This window comes from Canis lupus, chromosome 3, assembly GCF_003254725.2.
Source record: "Canis lupus dingo isolate Sandy chromosome 3, ASM325472v2, whole genome shotgun sequence".
Classification (NCBI taxonomy): Eukaryota; Metazoa; Chordata; class Mammalia; order Carnivora; family Canidae; genus Canis; species Canis lupus.
This window is the reverse complement of record NC_064245.1, coordinates 62,983,058-63,010,637: the sequence shown is the minus strand read 5'-3', so window position 1 is coordinate 63,010,637 and position 27,580 is coordinate 62,983,058. Positions and strand designations below refer to the sequence as shown.

Below are 27,580 nucleotides of genomic sequence, written 5' to 3'. Positions count from 1 at the left end.
GCCCCCGGGCGGCGTCCGTCCCCGCAGAGCGCCACGTGCTCGCAGGGAGGCGGTGCGGGGGCCGAGCCGGGAACATGTTCCTGCGGCCCCTTCCGGCTGCCGGGCGAGTCGTCGTCCGACGTCTGGGCGTGAAGCGGCTCTGGGTTCGGGGTCTCTCCGCAGCCGACATGACGAAGGTGAGAGGCCGTCGCGGAGTCCTGCCCTGGGCGCCCGGAGCTTGGGGCGGGTTGAGGTCACGGTGTCCGGGCTCCTGCGCCAGGCTGCAACACCCGGCACAAAAGTGCCTGTCTTCGCGGCGCTGGGCTTGGGCAGGGCGGGTGGCCGGGGCGGCCCATCCCCCGGGCGGGCGCCGAGGGCCGGCCTAGGATCCGACCTCCGGCGGGGGGAGAGCGCGAGCGCGAGCGCGCCCCGAGCTCCCGCTCCGTCCTCATCCCTTGTTTTGTTTAGTTCGCGCGGTGCCCTGGGAAGGACAGCGTCGGTGTCGCCGCCTCCGTAGCCGGGACGATCCCCGCGCTGTGAGGTGCAGGTCCTCTAAGGTCCCAGAGGCGGCCGATCTCGGGCTCCGTTCCTCCTCCCGTTCCCCCCTGACGGGAAAACAGGTCCTCAGGGACCAAATTAACTGCCTGAGTTTCTAGAGGAAGAATATGGTTTCTCCGGTGCTTTGCGCAGGGACCCATATCTTCGTGAAATTAAAACGGGAGCGTCTTGCAGCAGGAAAGCCTTTTCCAGGTAGTTGAGCTCAAAAAAATTAAGAAGGTCACTCTTGGGAGGTGGAGAATCTGGAAAGGGGAGTTGTGCGGCGGAAGGAGCACCAGCTTGCGAGTCCTGCTAAAGGAGCAGAAAGAAATGCCCCTGGCGAGGAATATTCTAGATAGGGCTTGAGCTCCAGCCTCCAGGTGTGCCGCAGGTGGCAGAGGGACCAGATGCCTTGTCCCCTGTTCTTTCCAGTCCTGTGCAACGTCCGTCACAGGTGACAGCTGGGTCCTGTCTCTTCAGTTATCCCCTTTGTTCCACCGAATCCCGGGTACTGGGCACTCTTAGGAAAGTAAGAATCTGGAAAAGTTACTCACACCAAGCCAGCCTTTTTTTTTTTTTTTTTTTTTTAAATGGAAAAGAGAAAGGACACTGCTCCAAGTGCCAGTGTGATTTTTTTCGGGAACAGATGCAGGACTGTCAAGAGAAGGTAATCAGGATTCTTGCTCAGTTCGATTGCACATGGGCTAGTAGGTCACACCAGGTGTCTGGCTCTTGGTGGTCTGTGGGAAGAAGAGTATGTGTTCTTTCCACCTCATAGAGTTGCCATAAGGCAGAAGACACTTTAAAGTCAAAAACTGCCACACAAAGACTAATAGTGATTTCTGGGTTGACTTCCTTCTTTCAGTTGTTTGAGGTGTGACAGGGAAGCCAGTAGGTTAAGTGCTCTGCTCCTGCCCCTCCTGCCTCCGCTGTGAGGATGCATCCTTCTTCTTGCAGCCCATGAGTTGGCCAGAGTGCTTATTCGTATTGGCGACTGCAGCCATTGGCTTGACTGTGGTAGCATCCCAGGAAACCTGATATTTCCATTTGAAGATTCTAAGGAAGGGAGAACTTCCCTCTGCTCTGCTGGGTTCTGTGGCTGGATGTGGGAATTAAGCAGATATAGGACAGATTAATAGGGAAAAGTGTACAAAGTGTATTTGATAATTTTTCATCTTTGAAAAGAAAATGAAGACCCAAAAGCCTTTCAAGTTTATGTACCATTTATTTATTTATTTATTTTAATGGACCTTTTTAAACAGAGAACGAGCAATTGTGGGGATGTGACAAGACAAAGGGGGTTGGGCTGGGGCAGTAAATTGTGTGACAGTGACTAGGAGGTGTATGGATGGAATTAATTGGGAGAAGATAAGGGTTACTTTGGTAGGTTTGTTTGTGTAGGTCCATTTTGGTGATGACTCCCAGTCTCTGGGGATAAGAATGTTCTTTTCTCCATACAGGGACAGCTTTTTTCTTACAGGAAATTTTTTGCCCTGCTTTTAGGTAGCAAGTGGGATGTCAGAGAGCTCTTCTTGCACCTGCTGTTTCTCATGTGCCTTTAGCTCAAAATAATCGATATACCCAAGTGGCATATTTTGGGGTGGCATAGTCTGAATCCCTTTGAGGTCTGATTTGGCTAAAAATGGATTTTTTAAAAAAGATTTTATTTAATCATGAGAGACACACAGAGAGAGGCAGAGACACATGCAGAGGGAGAAGCAGGCTCCTTGCAGGGAGCCCAATGCAAAACTCGATCCTGGGATTTCAGGACCACGCCCGGGGCCAAAGGCAGCACTAAACCGCTGAGCCATCAGGGCTGCCCTGGATCTGTTTTCGTAAAACACCGTTCTGCCTTCTTTCTTTGGAAGTAAAGAAAACCCTTTATGTTGTGAAAGCCCTTTCTTGGGGGGGACCATGAAGATGCAGGACAGGTAGTACTTGCAGTCTTGCTTTGGCAGGGATTTGAAACATTTAGACAGGATGTGAGTATAGCTGTTTCTTTTTCAGCTTTGTCCTTGAGGGGAACACAGTTTAGGTAGAATTATTTGCTTCTTCTGAAACATGGGGACCTCCGAGTCCCCCTAAGGGGAACTATTCTAATGGTTCTCTTTTTTGTTTGTTTGTTTGTTTGTTTGTTTTTTCCCACTTGTTCTTTCTCAGGGTCTTGTTTTAGGAATCTATACCAAAGACAAAGAAGATGATGTGCCACAGTTTACAAGCGCAGGAGAGAATTTCAATAAATTGGTGTCTGGAAAGTTGAGAGAAATTTTGAACATGTAAGTATTCACTTGTGGGTTTTAGTTTTAAAATGCCCTGAAACCAAAAGAGTTTTTTTTTTTTTTTTTAAATGCTTTATTGTTAGGAGATAAAAATGAAAGGGAAGTTAAGTTGGCCAGTATGTTCCCAGTGGAAGTGAAAGTATTTGTCCCTGGAATGCATTTTGGTATTTTGCCTTTTGGTATGAGTGAGTCTGTAATTCTGGGAAGTCAGGCCACTTCAAATCAGAAACATATTGAGAAAGACTGACCCAAAAAGATCTGGAAAGTACCAGATTTCCTCAGCCTGCCATCGTCCACCCGCCTGCCTTTCCACCAGCCTGTCTGCCTCCTGTAATGTCCCTTCATTTAGGGAAACAGCCTGTCCCTGGACTAGTTCAAAACAGCTTATGGGTACAACTCCTTTCTTGGTGTGTCTTGAGTTTCAGCACCTCAAAGTGAATCACCTGAGGGTAAAGTGTAGTGAGACTATAGATTCTAATTCAGTAAATCTGAGTGGGGCCTGCGATTGGGAGCACTCAGATTAGCTACGATTTAGAGAAGGTACAGAAACATTGGAGTTTCCAACTCCTTCTGAGCTGTAGGACGTATTTGGCAGAAGAGTGTCAATATAGTCACTGCAGGTCCATATTATTCAGATTATAGAGGACCTATTGAAATGTAGTCTAATAATTCTAGTAATTGTCTTATCCCCGGGTAATAGAATTTGCATCCCTTCTCAATTACCAGTCCTTCACCAGCAGACTGCCTTCTCAAGTGCTGTGATTAATTCATTAATCCAAACGCCAACCTGTTAGAGTACGGTACAGCCTGGCCTTCCTGACAGATAGCTATCAGCTGTGGCACCAGGGCATCCAGTCCTCTGGCTATAATTATTCTTCACCACCGGCTTTGTTTGGAATTTGCCCATATCCTATCTGTACAGAACCTCCTCCCACCCAACACTACCCCAACAGCATCCAAGCTGAATGCTATGGTTGGGTCAGGCATTATGAAAGATGTGAGATGTGAGATTCAGGGCTGAGCACCTTCATCTGGTACTGAGCCCTGCTCTGTAGCCACACATTACCCATCCATGGCATTGCTCTCTGTAGTTGTTTTCAAATAAGTTTGTACTAAATCTAATGTGGAAGTTTGCTAAATGATAGTGGAGCTAGCATTAGAAGTGCCGCATCTGAAAAACCTAACCTGAGAGAATTCTGTATTTTGATAAAAACATAAATGCAGTAAATTCACAAAAGCAGTAGGGTATTGTAATAACACTGAATGTATGTATGTATCACTTCCCAAAGGAGCAGAGACAACTAGTTTTTTAAAACAAATATTTCTTCTTATTTTAGATCTGGACCTCCTCTGAAGGCAGGCAAAACCCGAACCTTTTATGGTCTGCATGAGGTATGAGATGAAGATATGGTTTATTTGGTAAAGCCTCAGTGAGCACCTCTTGAGTGCCAAGGACTGTAGCTGCATAGCAATGCAAAAAATTTTGTATCCGATTATATGTATGCTTTTATCCCTATGTAAAGCCATAAATAGCAACTTAAGGTTGTAAAGTGGCAATTCACTGTCAAGAAGCACTGCCTCTCAATCTGTATAGGCTTTCTTTGTTCAATTTCTATAGTTGTGGCACTGGCTTACATAGAATTATTTGCAAGATTATCCTCATTCTACCTTTCAAACATAGAAGTGGTAAAATTTTGCCAAGGTACAGGTTAAAAAAAACAAAACAACCCAATTTCATGGTGAGCTTCCTGTGCAGAGGTGAAGGTAGCTGTGTGGGAGCTCACGTACCGTTCCCAGAGAAATGGATGCTTTTTTAAAGACATGAAGTAGTTAATCTTGTGTGTGTGTGCTGAATAGGACTTCCCCAGTGTGGTGGTGGTTGGCCTTGGCAAAAAGGCAGCTGGAGTCGATGACCAGGAGAACTGGCATGAAGGCAAAGAGAACATCAGAGTCGCAGTTGCAGGTGATTTCCATTTTAAAGTTTAAGGTTAATGGAAAGTCTGTTTTGTTTTTTGTTTGCTTGGGTTTGTGTTTTTTTATGGAGAGTCTAGATGATGTCCTCTTTAAGATATCTTTTTCCTTTTGCTTGGTCCTTTTAACTGTCACAACCCCCATTACATTCACAGAAAACACCCGACCAAATGCTTAGTTGCCCTTACATAGTATCATAGTATGCCTGACCTTACATGGATACAGGAGGTTAGCAGGTGGCATTTTTAGTTTCTTTTTTTCTTAAAAATTTTTTTTTTTTTTTTTTTAATTTATGATAGGCACACAGTGAGAGAGAGAGAGGCAGAGACACAGGCAGAGGGAGAAGCAGGCTCCATACACTGGGAGCCCGACGTGGGACTCGATCCCGGGTCCCCAGGATCACGCCCTGGGCCAAAGGCAGGCGCTAAACCACTGCGCCACCCAGGGATCCTTCTTTTTTTCTTTTTAAGATTTGTTTATTTATTCATGAGAGACACAGAGACACAGGCAGAGGGATAAGCAGTCTTGCTGCGGGGAGCCCCTATGCAGAACTTGGTCCTGGATCCGGGGATCTCACACACACACACACACACACACACACACACACACCCCAGCCCAAGGCAGACACTCAACCACTGAGGCACCCAGGCGTCACAGAATTTTAGTTTCAATAGTGACCATAGCTTGTGTTTGGAGGCTTCACGACCATTTACTTCTTCACTCATGCAGTTTGACCTTAGGGCTCTATTTTACCAGAAAGTTATGGCGGGGTTTTTTGGTTTTTTTTTTTTTTTTTTGGTTTTTTGTTTTGTTTTGTTTTGTAATACACACTTTGTGTTGCCTGACTTTTAAGAGACGTGGAATCCTTTTATTTACGGAATAGAGGAAATGGATGCAAGGTACGGGGTGCTTGCTTATTACTAGGTATTGAAGGTACGTGCATGTCGCAGTTTGCCACATACACAGTTTACAAGTTGAGTAGATGCCACTGAGTCACTTCAGAGCTGAGCCGCAGGAGGAGACCTTTACCACAGAGACTGTGGTTAAAGATGCTTTGAAAGACATTGCTGAGGCGGTGCCAATTTTGATTGAGCTTTGGCCCCATGGATATCATCTCTGCTTATTAAATCTGCTTTCAAAGTTCGTGTTGAGTGATTCGTTCATAACTATTATTTGGGACTTTTTGCTGACCTGATCGTCATAAAATGCTGTTACTAATGGACTTTACTCAGTCGTTTGGATATCATTTCAGTGTCATCATTTCTCTGCCATTTTTAATCTGGCCAGCTCTTAGTGACTGGGAAGCTGTGTCAGGAAATTTTTGTGTTTCAGAAGTCATACAGTAATAGCAGCCCCTTCTGAAGGCCCACTCTACCAGGAGCTAGACCAGTCCTTTTATCTATGAATATCTCACCCACTACCTGTGAGGTGTGTACACATCCTCACTTTGCAGAAGGAGGCTCAGAAAAGTCAAGTGTCAGCTGGGATTTGAACCCCAGCCTGCAGCCATGCCTCTGCCCTCCACTATTGGGTTGCCTCTGACTGACTTCACTTTTCTGGTTTTTCTCTGTCCTTTGAAGCGGGGTGCAGGCAGGTTCAAGATCTGGAACTCTCTTCCGTGGAGGTGGATCCCTGTGGAGATGCACAGGCGGCTGCGGAAGGAGCAGTGCTTGGACTCTATGAGTATGATGACCTGAAGCAGAAGAAGAAGCCAGTCGTGTCGGCGCAGCTCCATGGAGGGTAAAGGAACAAAAGCAAGATCAGGGTTGCATTTCCTGATGTTCAGATAGCAGGGCCTTTGGATATGAGCTGCCTGCTTTTCCGTATGGGCACTGCCGTGTGGTTTGTCTGAGACCTTCCCCATCACCTTAGCCATTTTAAGAGTATGGTAACTGTCCCCATGTTCTATTCCTGGCTTCAGGCAGGTACATGTTTCAACCCATGGCTTCCTAGACCTCTCTCTGCTTGCTGGTTACTAGAAAGCCAAACTAAGTTGGCTCTCTGAAGAGGGAGGGAATGAAGTAACAGACATGTCCCAGCAAGTTTTGATGCAAATGATTTCCATTTAGCCAGCATCTGCTGGCACTATGTTAAATGCCAGGATGCACAGATGAAGAGCTAAGTGGTTTAGTCCTGTGTGGTCTTGCTCTCATTGTAGGGAGACTCATTTTTCAGCAGACTTACTGAGTACCTACTACACTGCAGCCCTATCCTGGGTTCTAGGAGATGAAGTTTCTGCTGTCAGGAATAAGCAGAGGTTTGACCTTCAGGAGATGGTGCTGTGAGGACAGTAGGGGTCTTTCAACCCATGGGTCTTTCACAGCCATGATGGAGGGGTTTGGAATGAGATATCTGAGACCAGTCAGCTTGGCTTTGAATTCTGGCTCCCCCACTTGTTGGCTGGGTAATCTCGGTGAAATGACCAGAAATCTCTGTTTTCACTTTCTTCATTCATTCGTTTTAGCTGTGTTTCCAATGTTACAGGGCTTTTTTATGATGATTGAAAGATGCTGTCAAGTACATGGCACATGGTAAATCCCCCATCTTTGTGCCACTTCTATGAATTCCTGTTGTGTATAAGAAGAGTCGAGATCATCAAACACATGTTCATTTGTTTTCTTTTAAAGCCTGTCCTTGCCCTTTGGTATGATTATGTTCAGAGCCCTGACCCAGGCAAAAAGAAGGCAGAAGGGCCATCACTTTCACATAAGGACTATTGCAATATGCTTGCTCTACAGTGAGCACCTGAGGCTGCATCATCCCTGTTGCAGTGAAGGAGGACACAATGGCCTTTGGAAAGATGGAAACCTCTTCCATCGATTTGCATGTTGAGTTAGGGCTTCAGAGACCCATCAGTCTACCCCTTTTTCATGCATGTAAAATGTGAAATGCTTACCACCTCTAGCTCGGTTCAGGCCAGGGCCCTGTTTTCTAGCTCTTTGTACCTGCTGCCCTGAGTCAGAGCAGAGAATGACCAGGTGCCATGTGTCCATTTTCCAGTTGGAATCTTCCCCTTTTGTTATTATAGGGTAACAGTCCTTCTAGCTGCAACAGAGTCTTAAGAAGTTGTCTGATAGTCACTTTGTGCTTTCTTCTACCAGTGGGGACCAGGAGGCCTGGCAGAAGGGCGTCCTCTTTGCTTCTGGGCAAAACTTGGCACGCCACTTGATGGAGACTCCAGCCAATGAGATGACGCCAACCAGATTTGCTAAAATTATCGAGAAGAATCTCAGAAGTGCTAATAGTAAAACAGAAGTCTACATCAGGTAATGCAGGGTGTCATAGACTCAGGATGTTATAGACAAGAGCCTTTGAGATTCTAAAAGTCCAGCTCCCTCAGGGTTCAGATTAATAACTCAAGACCGGGAAGATGAGATGATCCACTTGCAGTCACGGATAAGCTGGGATATGCTCAATTTGAGGTTCTTTTTATGCCTTTGAGAGAGCACTTTGACTTCACGCTACATACCGTATGTGTGTATATATATGTGTGTGGGTGTGTTCGTAACAGTTTTCTTGAAATATGGTTCACATAGCATACAATATAAATACCTGCAAAGTGGACAGTTTATTGAATTTTACTATATTCACAGAGTTGTGGCACCATTACCTCAATCGATTTTTTTTAAAGATTTTATTTATTTATTCTTGAGAGAGAGAGAGACAGAGACACAGGCAGAGGGAGAAGCAGACTCCCAGTGGAGAGCCAGATGTGGGACTCAATCCTGGGATCCCAAGGTCACGCCCTGAGCCAAAGGCAGATGCTGAGCCACCCAGGATCCCTACCTCAATCAATTTTAGAACATTTTCATTGCCCCAAAGAGAAACCTTGTACCCATTAGCAGGCACTTTTCATTTCCATCTCCTCTCTACCTCCAGCCGTCAATTGGTAGACATTTGGTTGTTTCTACCTTTTGGATACCGTGAGTAATGGGGCTTTGAGTGTTAGTGTACATATTTTTGTGTGAAAGTATGCTTTCATGTCTGTTGGGTGTGTAAGGATTAGTTGAACTGTTGGATCAATTGGTAACTCTGTTTAGTTTGTTGAGGAATTTATACATTGTGTTTTGTTTTGGTGAATACTTTCTATCTTTCCTCTTTCTGACACAAGTAAAGAACTCAGCCTGCCTAGGTTGGCATGAAATGAGAATCTCATTTGTAGATTGAGATTGTAGATTGTCAAATTAGGTACCAGAGTTGGTGTTTCTGGGCAGCCCTAAGTGGTCATCGTTAGTGGGCTGCGGGACATAAAAGCCTGCTGCTCTAGGTGCTGTTGCTATCTTGTGATCTCCCCATAACCCTTTAAGCAAATCCCCCCACACCAAGTCTGAACATTGGGGGATTTATGATTAAAATAAATCAACAGGTATTTGCTTTATTTAAATAATTCTTTACTACCAGTGTTGTATCTCAAGGGAGCTTGCACTTAAAAAACTTCTTTGGTGCTTAATTGTGATTATAGTTCACATTTCTCAGGAAAATCTCTGATTTAGACAGAGTGAATAAAAATGTGTAATCTGTACAAAACACAGGATTTAGAGCTTGATAATATTTTTGGAATGGCTAGCATGTATGTATTTAATTTTCAGTCTCTATAAAGGTATCTTGGCAAAGACTGTTCCTTGTTTTTATTTGAGGAGACACTAGAGCTACTTTGTCAGCCAACAGTGGCTGTGTGGTTACATGCCAGTGAGGGCACCTCCTGTGTGCCTGGGAATTTGGCATACAAGATGGCTAGTGGTGGTCTTGTCCTCAAAGAAGCGAGGAGCTTATAGATAGGAATAGACAGGAAAAAGGGATATGCAGAAGATGTTGCAGAACTCCCTTCGAGAGTTCTCAAAGTGTCAGAAATGCTTGCCAATTGAAATGGTGCCTAAGCAGAGTATGGAAGGTTGCTTAGAAGTTAGCAAATGGAGAGAGTGGGGCGAGGCATTTCAGATGCTGAAGCTTATATACGGAGGCCCATTGGGAAACTGCCAGGGCTTGTGGGCCAGCCAAGGGAAGATTCAGCCAGAGTTGAGGTGGGTCAGGTGGGCAGGGTAGAGCCTATTAAACTGAGATAGCTGCACCAAACCTGCTCTAGTGTAGATGAATGTAAGTCACAGAAATACAGATTGGATTTCCAGAAGGCCAAGGCTTTCATAAAGTATCAAGTACTGAGTTTGTGATTAAAAATACCCACATTTTATAGCCTTGCTGCTTTAAAGTGCTTTTTTCATTGTCCTACCTTCTGTTTTTATGTTCTTGCCCCTCTGAGGTGTGGTGGCCATCTCTCCATGATGAACCCTAGTTTAATAGTTTTAACAAAGGGGTTGGCAAGTGTAGGAGGAGCACTCCTTGGATGTGGTTGTTTCTGCTCTGCCTGTGGGAGCGTAGGATTTCTCTCGTTGCCCGTTACTGTGGCCAGAGATCAATACAGAGACCTTTGTGCCCCTAGCCTGCCAGGAATAGCAATATGGCATCTGTTTTCTGGTTGGTACTACAGACTGTTCCCATTAGATCACCCTTGGCGATCCTTTGTTTGTAATTACTAGTTTTCCTGTTTAAAGCAGACATTTCAAGCTGCAGTTGAAACCGTGAGAAATAGTGTGACAGCATTGAGAAGATCAAATTCCAGCAACTATAAAAAAGCAAAGAATTGTGATACTTTAGTGCAGTCATTGGAGTATATCTTTTTGGGGTTTTTTGTTTTTATTAGTTGGTTTCTTTGGTCATTTAAAAAAATATAAAAAAATAAAGCACTTCACCCCGTAACTGCCTTTAAGCACCCTTTATGGTCCCAGAGCCTTGCTAACGTCATCTTAACATTAAAACGTTAGATGTATATCAGCAGATTAGGGGGATCAAATCAAGCAGTAAGTACTTACTGACTCTCCTGTTACCTGACATTGTACCGTGCACTGTGGGTGAATTCTCTTGGTAATTCTGTAGCTCGTCTTTTGACAGATGTATCATTGACCTGTTTTATAGATGAGGAAACAGGCTCAGAATCAGGTGGCCCAAGAATATACAGAAAGCAAGTAGTATATAATAATGGAAGCATTAACGTGTGTATACATTTTAAGAGTTGTATACGTGGACAAACTTTTTCTAAGTCACTTAGAAATAGAGATAACCATGCATATTGACTTTTCTCCTTTTCTGTCCTGTAGACCCAAATCCTGGATTGAGGAGCAGGAAATGGGATCATTCCTAAGTGTGGCCAAGGGCTCTGATGAGCCTCCAGTCTTCTTGGAAATTCACTACAGAGGCAGCCCCAACGCAAGTGAAGCACCCCTGGTGTTTGTTGGGAAGGGAATCACTTTTGACAGGTACCTCTTTATGTATCTGTGCTTTGTATTTTGGTGAATGCTTTGTATGTACTTGTATTGTTCATATAAAGTTTGCTTCAGAATCATGGTTTTGGTCCAATCTTATGCTACTTTAGATGTATTAAGTTGCTATTTATAAAATGCTTACGGGTGTGAGAGACTCTTTAGAAGGCATTTTACATGTGTTATCCTTGATCTTACTCCTAGGAGTGAGGCAGGTATTTTACAAGTAGAGAAAACATGACGTGGAGAGGTAAAATAATTGCCCAGAGTCCCATAACTCATACCTAGGGTCGGAAGTCAAACTTGGGTCTGTCTTTAAAATGACTTAAGATCTTTCCACAATATACTTTGATTTTCCTCTGTGAATAACAGCGATGCAGCTCTTTGGATCATGCCATCTCTTCTTTGCTTGCTTCCAGTTACTTTCTTTAGCGGATCCGCATAGCTCTATTAATCTTATTAAATCATAGTATTCCTTAGGATTGGGAACTGTATGGTTATTTCAAGCAAGGAGAAGCTGAAGTGAAGGAGGTGGTATAGGTCCGAATTTCCCACAGGAAACATTGGCTGCTGAATGCTGGTTTCAGGGATGGATTCTAATTAACCATGAGGGTTAAAAAAGATTACTTGACCAAAAACTAGGGTAGATAAAACATGTGAGATTTTTGTGCTGGTTTGTTTTTTGGTTTTTGTTTTTTTGTTTTGTTTTTAACTACAGGACTTCTCAGGGCACAGACTGTAGCATTTTCTAGATTTTCTTTTGTAGGGAATTTATTTCTCATGGGACTCATGGTCCATGGAAACTACTTTGGAAAATGCTTCTATAGATCTGTAGAATCTGGATGTCTCCAGTGCACATGCACACCTATTCAGCAGCTGTTTGAAACTTGAATGAGTGAAGCCCTCATAGGAGTGCTTCCAGGAGCTATGAGACCCATCCTGGGCAGAGCTGGCTGCCAGAAGAGTCTTCCTGTGTCTGCCACCCACAGGTCCACCTTTTCTCCTTCGAAGTATTGGTCTATAGTCCATTAGTAAAAGATTCCAGTTCATATTATTCAAAATATGCATATTGATTCTTAAGTTACATGCATGCATATGCTATTGTACCTAAGTGTCCATTATATTACACTACAGCAAATAAAAATTAGAGAATGAAGGTTATGCTGTTTTTAATTACCTTGCTAATTGTGATGATTTTATACTGTCTTGGGCTATTATCTCGATGTAGCATTAATGCTTCGTGTCAAGTATATTGTTATTGTAAATCCCTACTTGAATTTGTGCTATGAGAATATTTAGCAAGGAGTCCTGACCTCGTCTTTGGATTTAGAGAAAGCTTCCTCAAAGGAGTGACAGGCTTAGCTAAAGATGGAAGTGGTAGGAGAAGTTAGTACGGTAGGGAGTTGGGCTTGGAGGCTGCCGGGTGGGAAGGATGAGGGAACTCCTGGTGTTGACAGGGGAGTGGCTGCAACTGAGCATGGTGAAGAAGGAAGGACATAGTCACGGGAGGGCTAAGCAGAGCTGGGTTGTTCTGGGCCCGGTTGCATTTTGGACTTTGGTCTAGGAACAATTTGAAGTAACTGAAGGGTTTCTCGCCAAGGGAAAGAATGACATGAGTTTTATATATATGTAGTGAAATTCATCCTTGAAGTATTCAGTTAGAGGAGTTTTAACAAAAATGCACAGTCCTGCAACAACCACCACTCCTGTGAAAATAGAACATTTCCATCACCCCCGAACAGCTCTTGTATGCACTTTGCCCATGTTCTTTCTCTATGCCTGCCTCAGGCTACCAGTCGTCTTTGGGTTGCTGTATATGAGTGTTTTCTGTTCTAGAAAATCATTTTGATTTTTTTGATCTTTTATGTCTGCCTTCTTTAACTCTGCATAATGTCTCTGAAATTTATCTACCTTATTGGCTGCATCAGTAATTGGTTCCTTTTCGTTGTGGAGTTGTATTCCATGATAATGGCAACACCAGAATTTGTTCATCATAACTGCATGCTTTACTTGATAGAAAATGACCGAACTTCTCCAGAGTGGTTGTACCATTTTGTATTCCCCCCATCAGTGTACGTGGATCTAGTTGTGGCATATCCTCCCCGGCATCTGATACTGTCATTCTCTGATTCTACCTGTTTCAGGGGACATGTGGCAATAGCTTGGAGGTTTAATATTGAGATTTGATTAGTTCTCTAATGACTAATAGTGTTTAACATTTCTCACTGTGTTTATTGGTGTTGGTTTATCTTTAGTGAAGTGTCTGTTCAAATTCTTTGGCCTTTTTTTATAGGAATGTTTGTCTTATTGAGTTAGAGTTTTTAAAAAATATGTTCTAGATACAGATCCTTTGTCAGATGAATGTATTGAAAGCAATTTTTTCCCCAGTCTGAGGCTTGCTTTTCATTTATTTTATTTTTTACTTATTTTTTTTAAAGATTTTTATTTATTTATTCATGAGAGACACAGAGAGAGAGAGAGGCAGAGACACAGGCGGAGGGAGAAGCAGGCGCCATGCAGGGAGCCTGACATGGGAGAGAGAGAGAGAGAGGCAGAGACACAGGCAGAGGGAGAAGCTGGCGCCATGCAGGGAGCCTGACGTGGGACTCGATCCCGAGTCTCCAGGGTCAGGCCCTGGGCTGAAGGCCCTGCTAAACCGCTGAGCCACCTGGGCTGCCCGCTCTTCGTTTTTTTAAGTGACATCTTTTGAAGAGGAGATTTAATTCTGATGGTGTAATTTATCAATTTTTAGTTTTATATTTCATGCTTTTGTTGCTCTGTTTAAAAAGTTACTACCAATGCCAAGGTCTGTGTTTTCTTCTCTAAGTGTTTTAATTTAAGGCTATGATCTATTTTGAATTTTTGTGCATGCTGTGGAAAGCATTGTGGTTCTTTTTTTTTTTCCATATGGATGTCTATTTGTTGCCAAACTCTTTGTTTAAAAGACTACCCTTTCTCCATTGAACTACCTTGCACCATTGCTAAATCAGTTGACCATATAATTGTAGGTCTAACTCTGGGCTCTTTGCCCTTCCCCCAGGACCTTGCAACCAAGTGTCTCATGAGTACAGCTTTGTCTTCAAATGTAGTAATAGGAGTCTCCCAGCTTTGCTCTTCTTTTTCAAAATTACTTTGGCTGCATCCTTTGCATTTACATATCAATTTTAGAATCCAGTTACGATTTTTTTACACATACACACAAAACCTACCAGGATGTTTGTTGGCGTAGACATTTTTTATTTTGGTAAAAATGGTAGTTGTGTGAGTAATGAAGGGGGTAGGACTGGTACAGAGAGACCTGAATATAGAGGAGCCGTGGCAAACATCCCATAACATGGTGGTGGCCTCACCAGGGTGGATACGGGAGAAAAGAAATGGATGCATTTGAGAGAGATCTAAGAGGTGAGCAGTGATAACTGGCGCTCCTTGATTGGTGGCTACTTTGAACTGTAGTCGTATGCATGGAGAGTGAGAAAGATGTGAGTAGATGGAATGACCTCATGTACCAGTACACTCCCTTTGCTGCCACCCCTGGGGTTTTTTCTGGACTTTTTGAATGAAAAGTGGTTCTTTTCTTATTCTGAGCCAGTGGATCATCTTCACTTCTAGGTGTAATTGACAGCCGTCTAATTATCAAGTGCTTCCCAAGTGAGTGAGAATTAAGATTTCATCTCCTTAGGGGTGTCGGAAGGAATTGTCCCTCTGTCCTGTGGCTTGAGAGGGATCCCTCCAGTCTTCTGAGGTCATTGGCTTTCCATAATAGTGTGTGAGCCTCAGGTTCAATAAGTTGATCAATTCATAAAATTTCCAGAAAAGACAAATCTGTGTGGGTGTCAGGAGTTAATGAGCAAATACAGGGATGGGATTTGAGTAGCACGGATTCCATGATGTAGTAATGTTGCCACTGATACTGCTTACATTTCATTCAAAAAGAAACAAAATGAAGTAAGACACTCATCTGTATTTTTATAAAGACCGCAATGTCCCCTTTACAAATGTTGAGATTATTCAGATTCTCAGTCTAGAAATTTGAACTTTCTTTGCCAGTTAGATGGTGCCTGCACATATGTATCCTTTCTTAAGAAAGTGATTTGGACCCTCTTTGCACTGACATTGCACATTGTCCATTCCTCCCATAGTGGTGGCATCTCCATCAAGGCTGCTGCAAACATGGACCTCATGAGGGCTGACATGGGAGGAGCTGCCACGATCTGTTCCGCCATTGTGTCTGCGGCCAAGCTGAACCTGCCCATTAACATCGTAGGTGAGGGTGCTCAGGGGGTGTCCTGGAGACTTCTGGAATCCAGTCAGATGGCAGAAGAGACAGCAAACGTGGTTTCCACTAACCTGAAAAGATTAAGAGATGCTTTTCATCAAGCAAAATCTGTTTAGCTAAGTGTGTGGTTGTCTGAATGAATTGAGTCAAATGTGTTTTGCACTGGTGGACTATAGCTAGAATTGATTTTTTTGTACTTTTGCAAAAACCGGTTAGCAGTCAGGGGCACATAATGTGGAGTCTGTGATTTACTCCAGTGAAAAATGCTCAGTAGTCAGGGTGGAAGGACACCACCGGCACATTTAGTGATTGTCTCACAGGGATTGTGGCTAATTAAGTGGCTTGATATACAGAAAATGCCTGGGACAGAAAAAGCATTCAGTGCGCAGCAGCTCTTTACATAGTTTTGGATGCCAAGCACAGTGCTAGGAATCTCCCGTGTTTCAGGGAGTGTGGGGATGGAGGTACTTGGGTTAATGCTTTGCCCAGTGTCACATCCGTTCTGGTATACTAGCTAAAGGTGTGCTTGGACTCTAGGTCTGTCTCAGATGTGCCACCCCGCCTCCCTGCCAGTATCCTTGTCCTGTTTTGCTGAACTTTTTGAAAGTAACAGGCATGACATGTCATCCTTGAATACTTCAGCTGTGTCCGTCTTCTAAGAACAAGGACATCCTGGACAATACCATGATCATTTCCAGGGATTGATTCAGTCACCTAATTCAGACTTCTCAGTTGTCTACAAAAATGTTCATGTTCGGGATCCCTGGGTGGCGCAGCAGTTTAGCGCCTGCCTTTGGCCCAGGGTGCGATCCTGGAGACCCGGGATCGAATCCCACGTCGGGCTCCCAGTGCATGGAGCCTGCTTCTCCCTCTGCCTGTGTCTCTGCCTCTCTCTCTCTCTCTGTGTGTGACTATCATAAATAAAAAAAAAAATTAAAAAAAAAAAAAGTTCATGTTCGCATATACACACATTACTTGTTTTTATTTTTGAAATCTAAGAGGCAATTAAGGACCACACATCGCATGTGGTTGCCACGTCTCTTAATTTTTTTTAGTCTGGAAACTTTTTCTTATTTTTTTTTTTTTTTCTTTTATGACATTGGTAGTTTTGAAGAGTTCAGGCTTGTTTTGGAATGGTCCACAACTTGGATTTAATTGGTTTCTTCATAATAGAATCAGGTTAGACTCCTTGGTGAGACCACCACCTGAGTGAGGTGGACTTACTGTTGCTGGCGCACATGATGCCAGTGGGGTCATTGGTGCTGCTAAATTTGATCACTTGGTTAAGGTGGTGTCTGTGGCAGACTTCTGATGGCTACCAGTGGCCTTGGTCTTTTAGGGGCTGAGCTTGGGCCCAGCACATTCCATGTTCCTTTATCTACGTTTTTCTAATAGGTCTGGCCCCTCTCTGTGAAAATATGCCCAGTGGTAAGGCCAACAAGCCTGGGGATGTTGTCAAAGCCAAGAACGGGAAGACTATACAGGTGTGTGAATGCAAAACATAGCCCTCTCTATTCTGGTGATCCTAGAGGAATCCCTGGTAGCCACATAAGCACACTTTGAATGGAAGCAGAGCATGGGCTCCATTTTGGGGGGGAGGGCAGTATCTTTTCATATAAAGTCAAAGGTATTCTTTATGGGAATTTTATTTATTTATATTTTATTTTTACAAAGATTTTTATTTATTTATTTATTTGAGAGAGGAAAACAGAATGTGGGCATGGGCACACAAGTAGGGGGGACTGGCAAGAGAGAGAAGCAGACTCCCCACTGATCAGGGAGCCTGACAACATGGGGCTCAATCCCAGGATCGTGGGACCATGACCTGAGCTGAAGGTAGATGCTCAACTGACTGAACCACCCAGGCACCTCCTTTATGGGAATTTAAAAAATATTTTCCCTATCTGTTTCTCCTATATGCCATACACACACAAATCACCACAAATCTGCAGCAAGGCCTGTAAAGCATGGCAAAGCAGGAAAGGCATGAGCTGTTTTCTAGACATAGACCTGTGCCGTGATTAACTTTTTCCATTTTGGTGTTCAGGTGGAGCACACTATCATGAGTCACGGACTCCGTGCTCCAGGTCCTCTGCTGGGGCAGCTGCGTGCATGTACCTAGCACCCATAATGCCTGGCTTCTGTTTAAAAGAATTAAAAAATATATATAGGGGATCCCTTGGTGGCTCAGCGGTTTAGCGCCTCCCCTTTGGCCTGGGGCGTGGTCTTGGAGTCCTAGGATCGAGTCCCGTGTCGGGCTCCCAGCATGGAGCCTGCTTCTCCCTCTGCCTGTGTCTCTGCCTCTCTCTATGTCTATCATGAATAAATAAATAAAATCTTAAAAAAAATAAGAATAAAAATATATATAGTGGCTCCTGGGTGGCTCAGTCAGTTAAGTGTCTGACTCTTGATCTCTGCTCAGGTCTTGATCTCAGGCTCGTGAATATAAGCCTCCAATTGGGCTGTGCACTGGGTGTGGAGCCTGCTTTAAAAAACTTTATATATACCAAGTCACTGAAGTTGCAAGAGTTCTCCTGTCTGGAGAGCCAGGCTGCCACTTCACTGTAATTTTTCCTAAACTCTTTAGCCTCTTTGTTTTCAGAAATCTTGAAATTTCCTTTTTCCTGCTAGACATTTATTGGTACAATGGGCCAGACTGTTTCTATTTATTTCTGCTTCCAAAGTCATTTGGTCATAGCTCTGGTACAAGGATTATTAAATTATATTTGCTCTTCAGATTAAACATTCCTGCTGTAATTGAAATATAAGAATGTGTTTGGCAGTCTGACAAACATCACAGTAGCTTTTCTCACTTTTAAGTTGAACAGTGTTATATCAAGTTTTGATATTCTTTACTGGTGTTATCTTACCCTAACATTTTGGCCCTTCTCTTTGCAGGTTGATAACACTGATGCTGAGGGGAGGCTTATACTGGCCGATGCACTTTGTTATGCGCACACCTTTAACCCCAAGATCATCATCAATGCCGCCACCCTAACAGGTCAGACAGCATGTTTTTCCTGCCTTTGTCTGAAGGAGGCCATATTGTTGGTGTGCAGTGCACATGTTAACTCGAGGCATGATTTTCCTGAAAGTTGGCTCGCTCCACTTGCATTCAAATATCTTTCACCAAGGGAATTGTTCTGCAGCTGTAAACCGTTTTAAACATAAGGTTTGTTGTTTTAAAACATTCCAGGCTGTAATTCTAAAAAAAGAAGTAACAAGTTGGTTACATCAGCCCAACTAGAGTAACCTCTGAAAATGACATTAAGAGATGTTTTGTGATTTGATTGCTATTGTTTTTTTTTTTTTAAGATTTTATTTAAAAAACAGAGAAACAGAGAGAGAGGCAGAGACATAGGTGTAGAGGGAGAAGCAGGCTCCCTGCAGGGAGCCTGATGTGGGATTCAATCCCAGAACTCTGGGATCACAACTTGAGCCAAAGGCAGATGTTCAACCACTGAGCCACCCAAGTGCCCCTGATTGCTACTTGATACAGACCTGAAAAGATTAGTGATAAATCCTCAAGTCAGGAGCTGTTTGTATTAATCATAATGTATCTGATGCTTGCTGAGTTTTCTGAACTTTTTGTACTTGATGTTATAAAGAAACAAAAACATTGTGGTGAGTGGGTAGGAAGGTTCTCATTTAACAGAGGCTGTGCAGTGTGAAACTTGAGTGGCAGGGCTGACCAGGTATCTCCTCCTGTTCAGTTACAGTCCTTCAGCCTTGGGCAAGTTACCTGACCTGCTGGAGCATCAGTGTATTTGCCCCACACAGGATTGTGGAGTTTGGGAGGTGTTTTTAGGAAGCCTCTTTAATCTGGTGCCCGCACATGGCAGACATTGGCTGAAGGAAGGCTAGAGCACCACTGGTTCTGTAGAGTAACGAACTCCTTCCCTGCAGGGTTGACAACAGGCATTGCCTTGCTGTAGGAAGCAAACATTAGTAGTCTTTCATCCAACAGTTATCTTTCCAGGGATTCATTCTGTTTTGGTCTCCAGCTTTTTTAAGTAACAGATCGTTTTTTTATCCATTGGTTTTAATTCTTCCTCTGCCCATGTGAGCCTTTATTTTAGCAGAAATCAGTTTATGTTTTTTCCTTTTGTGTGGCTCTAACAATAGTGCATAGATTTGCTGGGAGTCCTTTTTTTAAGCTAGTATGACAGTACTTTGGTGATCTTTTGTCTCCTTTTTCGATTTAGCAAACATGAGCTGGAGAGTGGAGGTGCTGAGGCCGGTGTTTGGGGGGCAATGGTGAGGTGGGTAGTAGTGTATACCCTTTCTGTAAATGAGGAATCACAGCTCCCTCCACTTAACCCCTCACCCTTTTTTTCCCTAGTCTGAGGGTGGGAAAGTTGACCCCAGGTAAGCAAGAGGCAAACTGGGTGAGCCTTTCCACTCAGGGAGTGTAGGCCCGAGTGTTGGCCTAGCTGTGAGTCCCTTCTGCATGTTGACTGAGCCCCTTCTGAGTTCCAGTAGTGGTGATCAAAGGGGAGAGTATGAAACATCTTCCAAGAGAGTGGGAGGATGTACAGAGTCTTCGGAGACAGAGGACCTGATTTTAAAACTTGTCCTGCATCTTCACATCATGTGACTTTGGACAAAGCCTCAGTTGTCTCATCTGTAAAAGGGGTAGAGTAGCACCTCAATGGCAGGAGGTGTTCTTGTGCAGATGAAGTGAGATGATACAGGTTCATATCCTTGGCCTGGCAGGCACTAAAAATGTTACGATCCTCGAAAAGGCAGGTCTGTACCAGACAGTAGGGGCCATGGTGTGTTCAGGAGATGGCCATCCACTCATGCTACCTGTTTTCATTTTCCTCGTGCATGGTTGTGATTTAGGACGGAATAGAATGGTGACATCACCTTCCTTGGAGCATTGAAGTTTCTGTGAGACTATGACAATTCTGGTAACTTGATCAGTTAGCATCAATATACAGATCCACATGGGCCTTGGAAAAGAAACAGGAAGTATGCCTCTGCTAATTGGTAATTCTGAAATTGGTGATGGTAGCAGTTGTGTCACTGTATGTAGAAAATAGAACATTTTCTAAAGTATGTAGTGAAATCAGGTTTAGAGCCTTGATCTCGAGTGGAATCATATTAAGTATTTACATCTGTCATTTGCTACTGCTTTAGTAGAGCAGATCACATTCTTCTTTGAGGAGCGAGCATATCATGTCTGAGAACTGCTGCTTGAGCTGGAGGATCTGAAGGAGGAGGCATTCCTGGGCAGAGGAGGGAAGGAAGAGCATCCTGGAGGAGGGCACCCTTCACTTTGGGGCGTGTAGGGGCAGCGGTGAATGGGACTGGGAAGAACGTAGTGGGGCTGGGGTGGGCGCACAAGGCCAGCATCCTCAGAGGCACCAGACCCTGGCTTGGCCTTGACGTGTTACTGGGATTTGTCCTGACCCAAGTGTAGCAGGAAGCAATGTGGACAATAAGACATGCTTGTACTGTGACAGGGCCCGTGCTGGCAGGGTGCAGAATGTCCTGGAGAAGGGCCCGAGGTGACTGGCAAGCCAGGTAGGCCAGCGAGCAGTATGCTCGGTGACTCTTGAAGATGCAGTGAGTGTGTGTTACGGATGACTGTTACAGTATCTGCAGATGGCTTCAACATAATCTGTGGGGCAGGGAGTGTAGCTGAAACACCTGGTAATTGTTAATGCTGGTTAACAGGTATCTGTGCATTTATTATACTATTCTCTATGTGTGTTTAGAAATTTCCACCAGTTTGTGTTTTATATTTTTTTTTTCTAAGGCAGTTATTACAGTAGTTTTGGATGATGGTGGTAGCAGTAGTGGCAGAGAGAAGTGGAAGGTTTGAGAGAGAATTGGGAGGTAGAGAGTAACAAAACCTGAAGGAACAAATGACCCAAACAGACCTGAGTTGTCATGCAGAAGCTTAAGTTTTTACATACGGGTCACTACTTTTTGTTTTTAAATTGTCAACTGTTGGAAATTCCTTATGACTAACCAGCTATCAGTGTAGCTGATGTTTTGGGAAGAATGTACAATCCCGTGCCCCGATGGCACAGAGGAATGGGATACTGAAGTGCTACTCCCTTCCCTGGAGAGTCGCCTGATCGTGGCGTATGTGTGGCCAATGGGTTATAATCAAGATTAACAAAATGAAATGACAGCTCTAAGCTTTATTTCTTAAATGAGAGATGTGTGCAAATGTTTATCTACAAACATGCAAGCCTAGGGGATCACTCATTGGGGTGTCCTACAACCACCAATCCCAACTTCAAAGAAATGGAAGGATGTGGGAAATTTTGTTTATTGTCAAAAAAAAGTTTATAAAACAGTGTATATAATTTTCATTTTTTTGAAAGATTTTATTTATTTATTCATGAGAGACACAGAGAGAGGCAAAGACACAGGCAGAGGGAGAAGCAGGCTCCATGTACAGAGCCCAATGTGGGATTCAATCCCCGGACTCCAGGATCATACCCTGAACTGAAGGCAGATGCTCAACTGCTGAGCTACCCAGGTGTCCCTATAATTATGTTTTCAAGTATCATTTTCCTTGGGGGAGATGCTAACAAGCAGTGCATGAAAAGCTACCATGTAAAGCCACAGTTAAAGATTAAGGAGCAATCTGGACATGCCTTGTATTACACAAAACAAGCGTGACCTTGTGAAAACTATGGAATTTCCTTCAGCTTCTGTGGTGTCTCCTTTAACGTTCCGTGAGTGACCTAGTACTACTGAATGATAGCAGGGTTTGCTTTTCTCTTTGCATAAATACTGAGCTCCTGTGTGCCAGGCAGTGCGCAAAGCCCTGAGCATATACTTAGGAATCAAACATGATCCCTGCCCCAGAGCTTGCAGCCAGGGCTAGGCAAGTAACAAATGAAACTGCTGGTCCCAGAACCAGAGGAGGTGGCACTGAGCCACAGGACCTAATTGCAGTTGTTGATCAGTAATGTATGCCCACAAATAACCTGGAAATCTGGATTTTTACCTTGATTTTTAAAAATTTATTAATGAAGAGCATGCCTGGGTGGCTCAGTGATTGAGCATCTGCCTTCAGCTCAGGGTGTGATTCTAGGGTCCTGGGATTGAGTCCCGCATCGGGTTCCCCTCAGGTAGCCTGCTTCTTCCTCTGCCTATGTCTCTACCTCTCTGTGTCTCTCAGGAATGAATGAATGAATGAATGAATGAATGAATGAATGAATGAATAAATAAAATCTTTTTAAAAAATCTATTACTGTAAAAAGAGAAGTCAGCCAATGAGTGCACTTTTGTTGGAGGAGGAAATGAAGATGAAACAAGTCTGATAAAATAATAATACTCTTTTCCAAAAACAAAAGGGCAGATACTTACTGAGATGTGATTAAAGATAATGAGGAACTAGAGATGCCTTAATGTCCCATAGAAAGAAAATTCTGATATCTCTACCCAGTAGACTTTTAGAATCCTTAAAACTACTTTCTACCATTTGTTTCTAAAAGAGGAAGGACACATTCAGATATGAACGGTATGGTCTTAATTACGCTTTTTTAAAAGTTCATAAAAAATCTGAAAGGAAATGTTAAAAATATATAATGGCTATGCTGAGGAGGAGATTATTGGTGATATTTGGTGTTGTTTCCTTTTTTACATTTTCTTAATTGAAGTTGAATTCTAGTTGAGAAACTAGGAAGACATTAAATATATACAGTAAGGCTTTCCTCAGCTTCACTATTTTTGCAAATGAAGCAGATACTAAAAATCAAATTAAAGGCCAAAGTTTTGGTTTGAGCAGCAGACACACCCATCCTGCCTGTAGAGACTGAACAGTGACCAGAGGGCTTGTGTGTTGCAGGTGCCATGGACGTAGCCCTGGGGTCCGGTGCCACTGGGGTCTTCACCAATTCATCCTGGCTGTGGAACAAATTATTTGAGGTACAAATAAGATGTAGAGACTAAAGTGACTGATGATCAAATTATCCTAGCCTAGAACAATACTTTTTATGTTTTATTACCCCTGTGATTTTTCTGTCCTAGATTTGCCTTTGAATTGGAAATACGATAATACACTCTATTCAGTGTGCTTTGGTGTTCTCTATAAATGTTCCCAAATGATAGGTATGAGGAGAGACAGTTCCCCTCTCCTCCTGTGGCTCAGAGTGATGTGAAAGTGACTCAAACACTACAGCCATCATGTAGACTCCCTGAAGCAGAAAAAGATACGAGGACAGCTTTGTCAAGGAAGGGATGACCTTTAGTGAATGTGTGTTGTATGTAGGGCTTGTCCTGATCCATTTGTGGGTGGTGATAAGGACGACTTCCGGCTGCTGTGCTCTGTGCTTCCTATGCACCCTTTCCTAGCCAGCCTGCTTCCTCCCCCCAGGCCCTTACCCACTACCTTTGGCTCTCCCTGGTCCACCCTCTCAGCCTTACCTAGCCTGGTTGGAGGCAGCATGCAACTGCAACCTCTCGGTTACATCCCACTCTTGGCTTCTGTGATCATCTCTCTGATTTCCTTCTTCACTGTTTCAGCCTCCTTTCGCAGTTTTTTCCTTTGCCCCTTTGGTGGGTGTTCAGTCCTAAGCCGTATGCTCTCCTTGTCCCCATCTTTATGGGGAAGCCCAATGGCTTGGGCTAGCACCTCTCTGCTGCTTGCTCCCATCTCTCTCTGGAGCTCCAGACCCTGTGTGTCTGCTTGGTAGCTCCCCCGACACCTTCCTCTTTCAACAAGTAAGGAATAGCAGCTTACTATGCGCCAGTGAGGGACAAATCCAGAATGTCCTTGAATACATTCTTGATGTTGGTATATGGTCCTAAATTTACTCTACCAGCCCAATCCTTGTGACATTTAGCTCAGTTGTCTCCTTGCAGGGCTGGTGACACCAGAGGGGCACTCCTCTGGCCTGTCATGCACCCAGTGTCTCTCTTTATCAAGCACCCACAATGCTGTAGTTTTTGATTTTTTTTTTTTAATTTAAGCTTCTCTAAAAAAAAAAAAAAGAAAAGTTCCGTGTGCATAAACATTTAAAGACCAGTCAGCAGTCAACAGCAGTCTGTGGTCTGTTTTCTCAGAGGCAGCTACTTTCAACCTGGGGCTGATTCAGCTACTATTTACTCATGTCTCCAAATAACTAGCTTCTGTTGCTGCTTCCTGACTTTTCACTTTTGGGGCTTATCTCTGAGCATAGTCTATTAAAATAGTCTGTGTATCTTGTTTCTTCCACTAGCCTCTCGGCCCTCTGATGGCTCAGATATTAAACTTTATATCCCCAACACTTGGTGGTGCTCTGTAGATGAATGTGAATGAGTGTGTATATGATTATGTGACTGAATGAGGTCACCTTGTCATGGGCTTTGGTCTTCGGTGGTACATTTTCAGACATGTGTTTCTTAGCACACTGAGGTGACAGGCATCACAAAGACTTTCCCCATAGTCAATCCCATAAAGTCGAAGTACTGCCAGCTACCAGCTTATTGTAAATTGAGATCCATAAGAACAGATGATTTTGGCAAATGCCATACAACTAGTTTCTTTTATAATTCTTAAGTAAATCATCTCATTACCTGAAATGATTCTGTACAGAATAGTTTTTTCTGGCATTGAATACATCAGTGTTGTGAATTTAACCATAATTTAGTTCATGCAGTCTTCCAGCTATTGTACCTATTTCTTCTTTAGGCCAGTATTGAAACAGGCGACCGTGTCTGGAGGATGCCTCTCTTTGAACATTATACAAGACAAGTTGTAGATTGCCAACTTGCTGATGTTAATAACATTGGAAAATATAGGTATGTAAAGGAGCTGTGAAAGTACATTTTTACAATCATTGGTTATCAAAATGACCACTTTTAAATTTTATGCCCTTTCACAGAAAGTATAGCCCATTTTCTTTTGATAACAGTGCTCATAAGTACTAATTTCTAATGTCTTTAATTTTCAAGGTATTTTCTATCTGGTGCTCAAAATTTTGCATGTTTTCAAATCTAAAGTCAATTTAAATAAATCGTAAGGAGAAGAGATGAAAAATAGGTCAATTTGTTACCATGAGGAAGAGGAATCTTATCCTTTATTGCCTAAAGCTATGTCTGAAAATAAATACTTTGAAAGTAGTTTTTGGGTTAAGTTCTTAATCTCATAAGCTTGACTTTTGCTCTCTGGTCATAGAAGGTACTTAATGAGAATAGAGGATCTTAATGAAATTTTCAGTGCACATTTACATGAGGTTAAAAAATGGTTTTTATCTTTCTTTTCAGGTCTGCAGGAGCATGTACAGCTGCAGCGTTCCTGAAAGAATTTGTGACTCATCCTAAGTGGGCACATTTAGATATAGCAGGTGTGATGACCAACAAAGATGAAGTTCCATATCTGCGGAAGGGCATGACTGGGAGGCCCACAAGGACCCTGATAGAATTCTTGCTTCAGTTCAGTGAAAACAATGCTTAGTTCAGATGCTCTAAAATTCTTTCATTCTGCCTTAAATGGGCAGTTAAGCCTCAAAATATTTTTGAATGAATGGAAAAATATCTTTTAAAGGAAACAAAGAATTACATTTAAAAATGTAGAACAAAAGAGAATTTGATTGCCTTGATTTGTCTTATGTAGAGATTTATAAAGGTAAAGCTAATCTCTTGCTTGGCCAAGATTTTTAAGATATTCTATGAATGACTAAATGTTTAAAAACTACCTAATTAATTTTCAGAGTATATGTTTTTAATTGATGTGCGAAGTCATCTTTTAGCTGTGATGCTAGGAATAAAAGTAAAGGTTACTATGCAGTTGTCGGAAACAATAAATCAACTTTTTGTGCTTTCTGGTGTGGCCCTTGGTATTCTGTATTACTGTAAACCCAGTGACTATTACAGCATAACTTGTCTTTTGGCTGTGTTACGTGATGGTACAATATTTTCTCAATGTTAATAACCACTTTAGGGCACTCAGTGATGAGTTTATTAGTTGATGAGGTACGTGCTATTATCCCCATATAAGGAAAAGAACATGTCAACTGTGTCATCAAGCTAGTAATTGGGAGAGCATTAAACACTAGGGGGCCAGAGGTGGCGTTCCTAATTGTTACATTGTTATGCTTTCCATTGGTTCAGTGACTTGACTTGAATGGATGTGGGATATATTTTGTGTTAAAGAACAAGACCAATAAGAGGGGCTGTTCATAAAGTAAAGTATTTGCTTACCACCTGGAACTACAGCCACTCAAAATTCTCCTTATGCAGATTTAGGACAAAGCTCTCCTTTCCTTTGTATCTAGGTGAACAAATTATCCATGAATAGGATCTTTTTTTTTTTTAAGGACTGAATGTTTGAATTTTTTGGATTTATTTTTAATATTTTTTTATTTTTTAAAAGATTTATTTGAGAGAGTGTGCGGGAGGAGGGATGCAGAGGGACAGAGAGAATCTCAATCTCAAGCAGACTTCCTAATGAACACGGAGCCTGACATGGGCTTGATCTCATGACCCTGAGATCATGACCTGAATCAAAATCCAGAATCACAAGCTTAACCAACTGAGCCATCCAGGCACCCCTATTTTTAATATTTTAAAAATTTGACATGTAAGAGGATATTATGAGTTTCAAATGATTTATAGAGAGGGAATAAATATGGACATGCATATTTGTGTTGTTTGTCAGAATTAAAGGAAGTCAGGCAGGAATAGGGAGTAAAGAAGTTCCTCTGCGTATCCATGTCCAGAAGCTCCTTTGTCAAAGATGGAGAAGTGGAACCACTGGCTTGTGGAAGGAAGCTAGAATTAGAGTTCTTCTCAGTGACTCATAAGGCAAAGCAGGGATTTGATACAAAGCTTTCTATCCGGCTTTTTATAAACAGGAACAAGAGAACTCTTGTGTTTATCAGAGTGTGGGATCCAAAGGGCAGGACTTAACCCTGGATCCATGTGCTTATCTAATCTGGCTGAGATGAAATTTAGTTGTCACTGCAGGTGCATTTGGCTGCCAGGTATTACACAAACCCTTGACTCATCTCAGAACCACACTCTGAGGCAGGTGGTAATTCCCATGTCTGTCTATCAGCACTAGGCATGGCTATGGTGAGCACCAAATCCAAAACAGTAGTGGTTTAGAATATGGTAGTATTAAGAGGTAGCTGAAGTAGGGAATCCAAAACTGAAGCAGCCCCATGGTCATAGGAAATCCAAGCTGGGAAATGTGTATCACCACCTAGCTTCAAGGCTCTCTTGCAGTCCCAGTTGGCAATTGGAGTTGAAGACTACATGTGGATGAGAAGTGT

At 43.0% G+C, this 27,580-nt stretch overlaps 1 protein-coding gene across 1 annotated transcript; it reads left to right on the top strand.

Moving 5' to 3' along the window:
- Nucleotides 1-26,127, top strand: LAP3 (leucine aminopeptidase 3). Its single transcript, XM_025438388.3, has 13 exons — nucleotides 1-176; nucleotides 2,677-2,792; nucleotides 4,133-4,187; nucleotides 4,653-4,758; nucleotides 6,347-6,506; nucleotides 7,868-8,032; nucleotides 10,919-11,077; nucleotides 15,220-15,344; nucleotides 16,752-16,840; nucleotides 18,255-18,357; nucleotides 23,173-23,252; nucleotides 24,997-25,106; nucleotides 25,572-26,127. The coding sequence occupies exons 1-13, from the start codon at nucleotides 75-77 to the stop codon at nucleotides 25,759-25,761; spliced, it is 1,560 nt and encodes a 519-aa protein (XP_025294173.3). The 5' UTR covers nucleotides 1-74; the 3' UTR covers nucleotides 25,762-26,127.
- The last annotated feature ends 1,453 nt before the right edge of the window (nucleotides 26,128-27,580 follow it).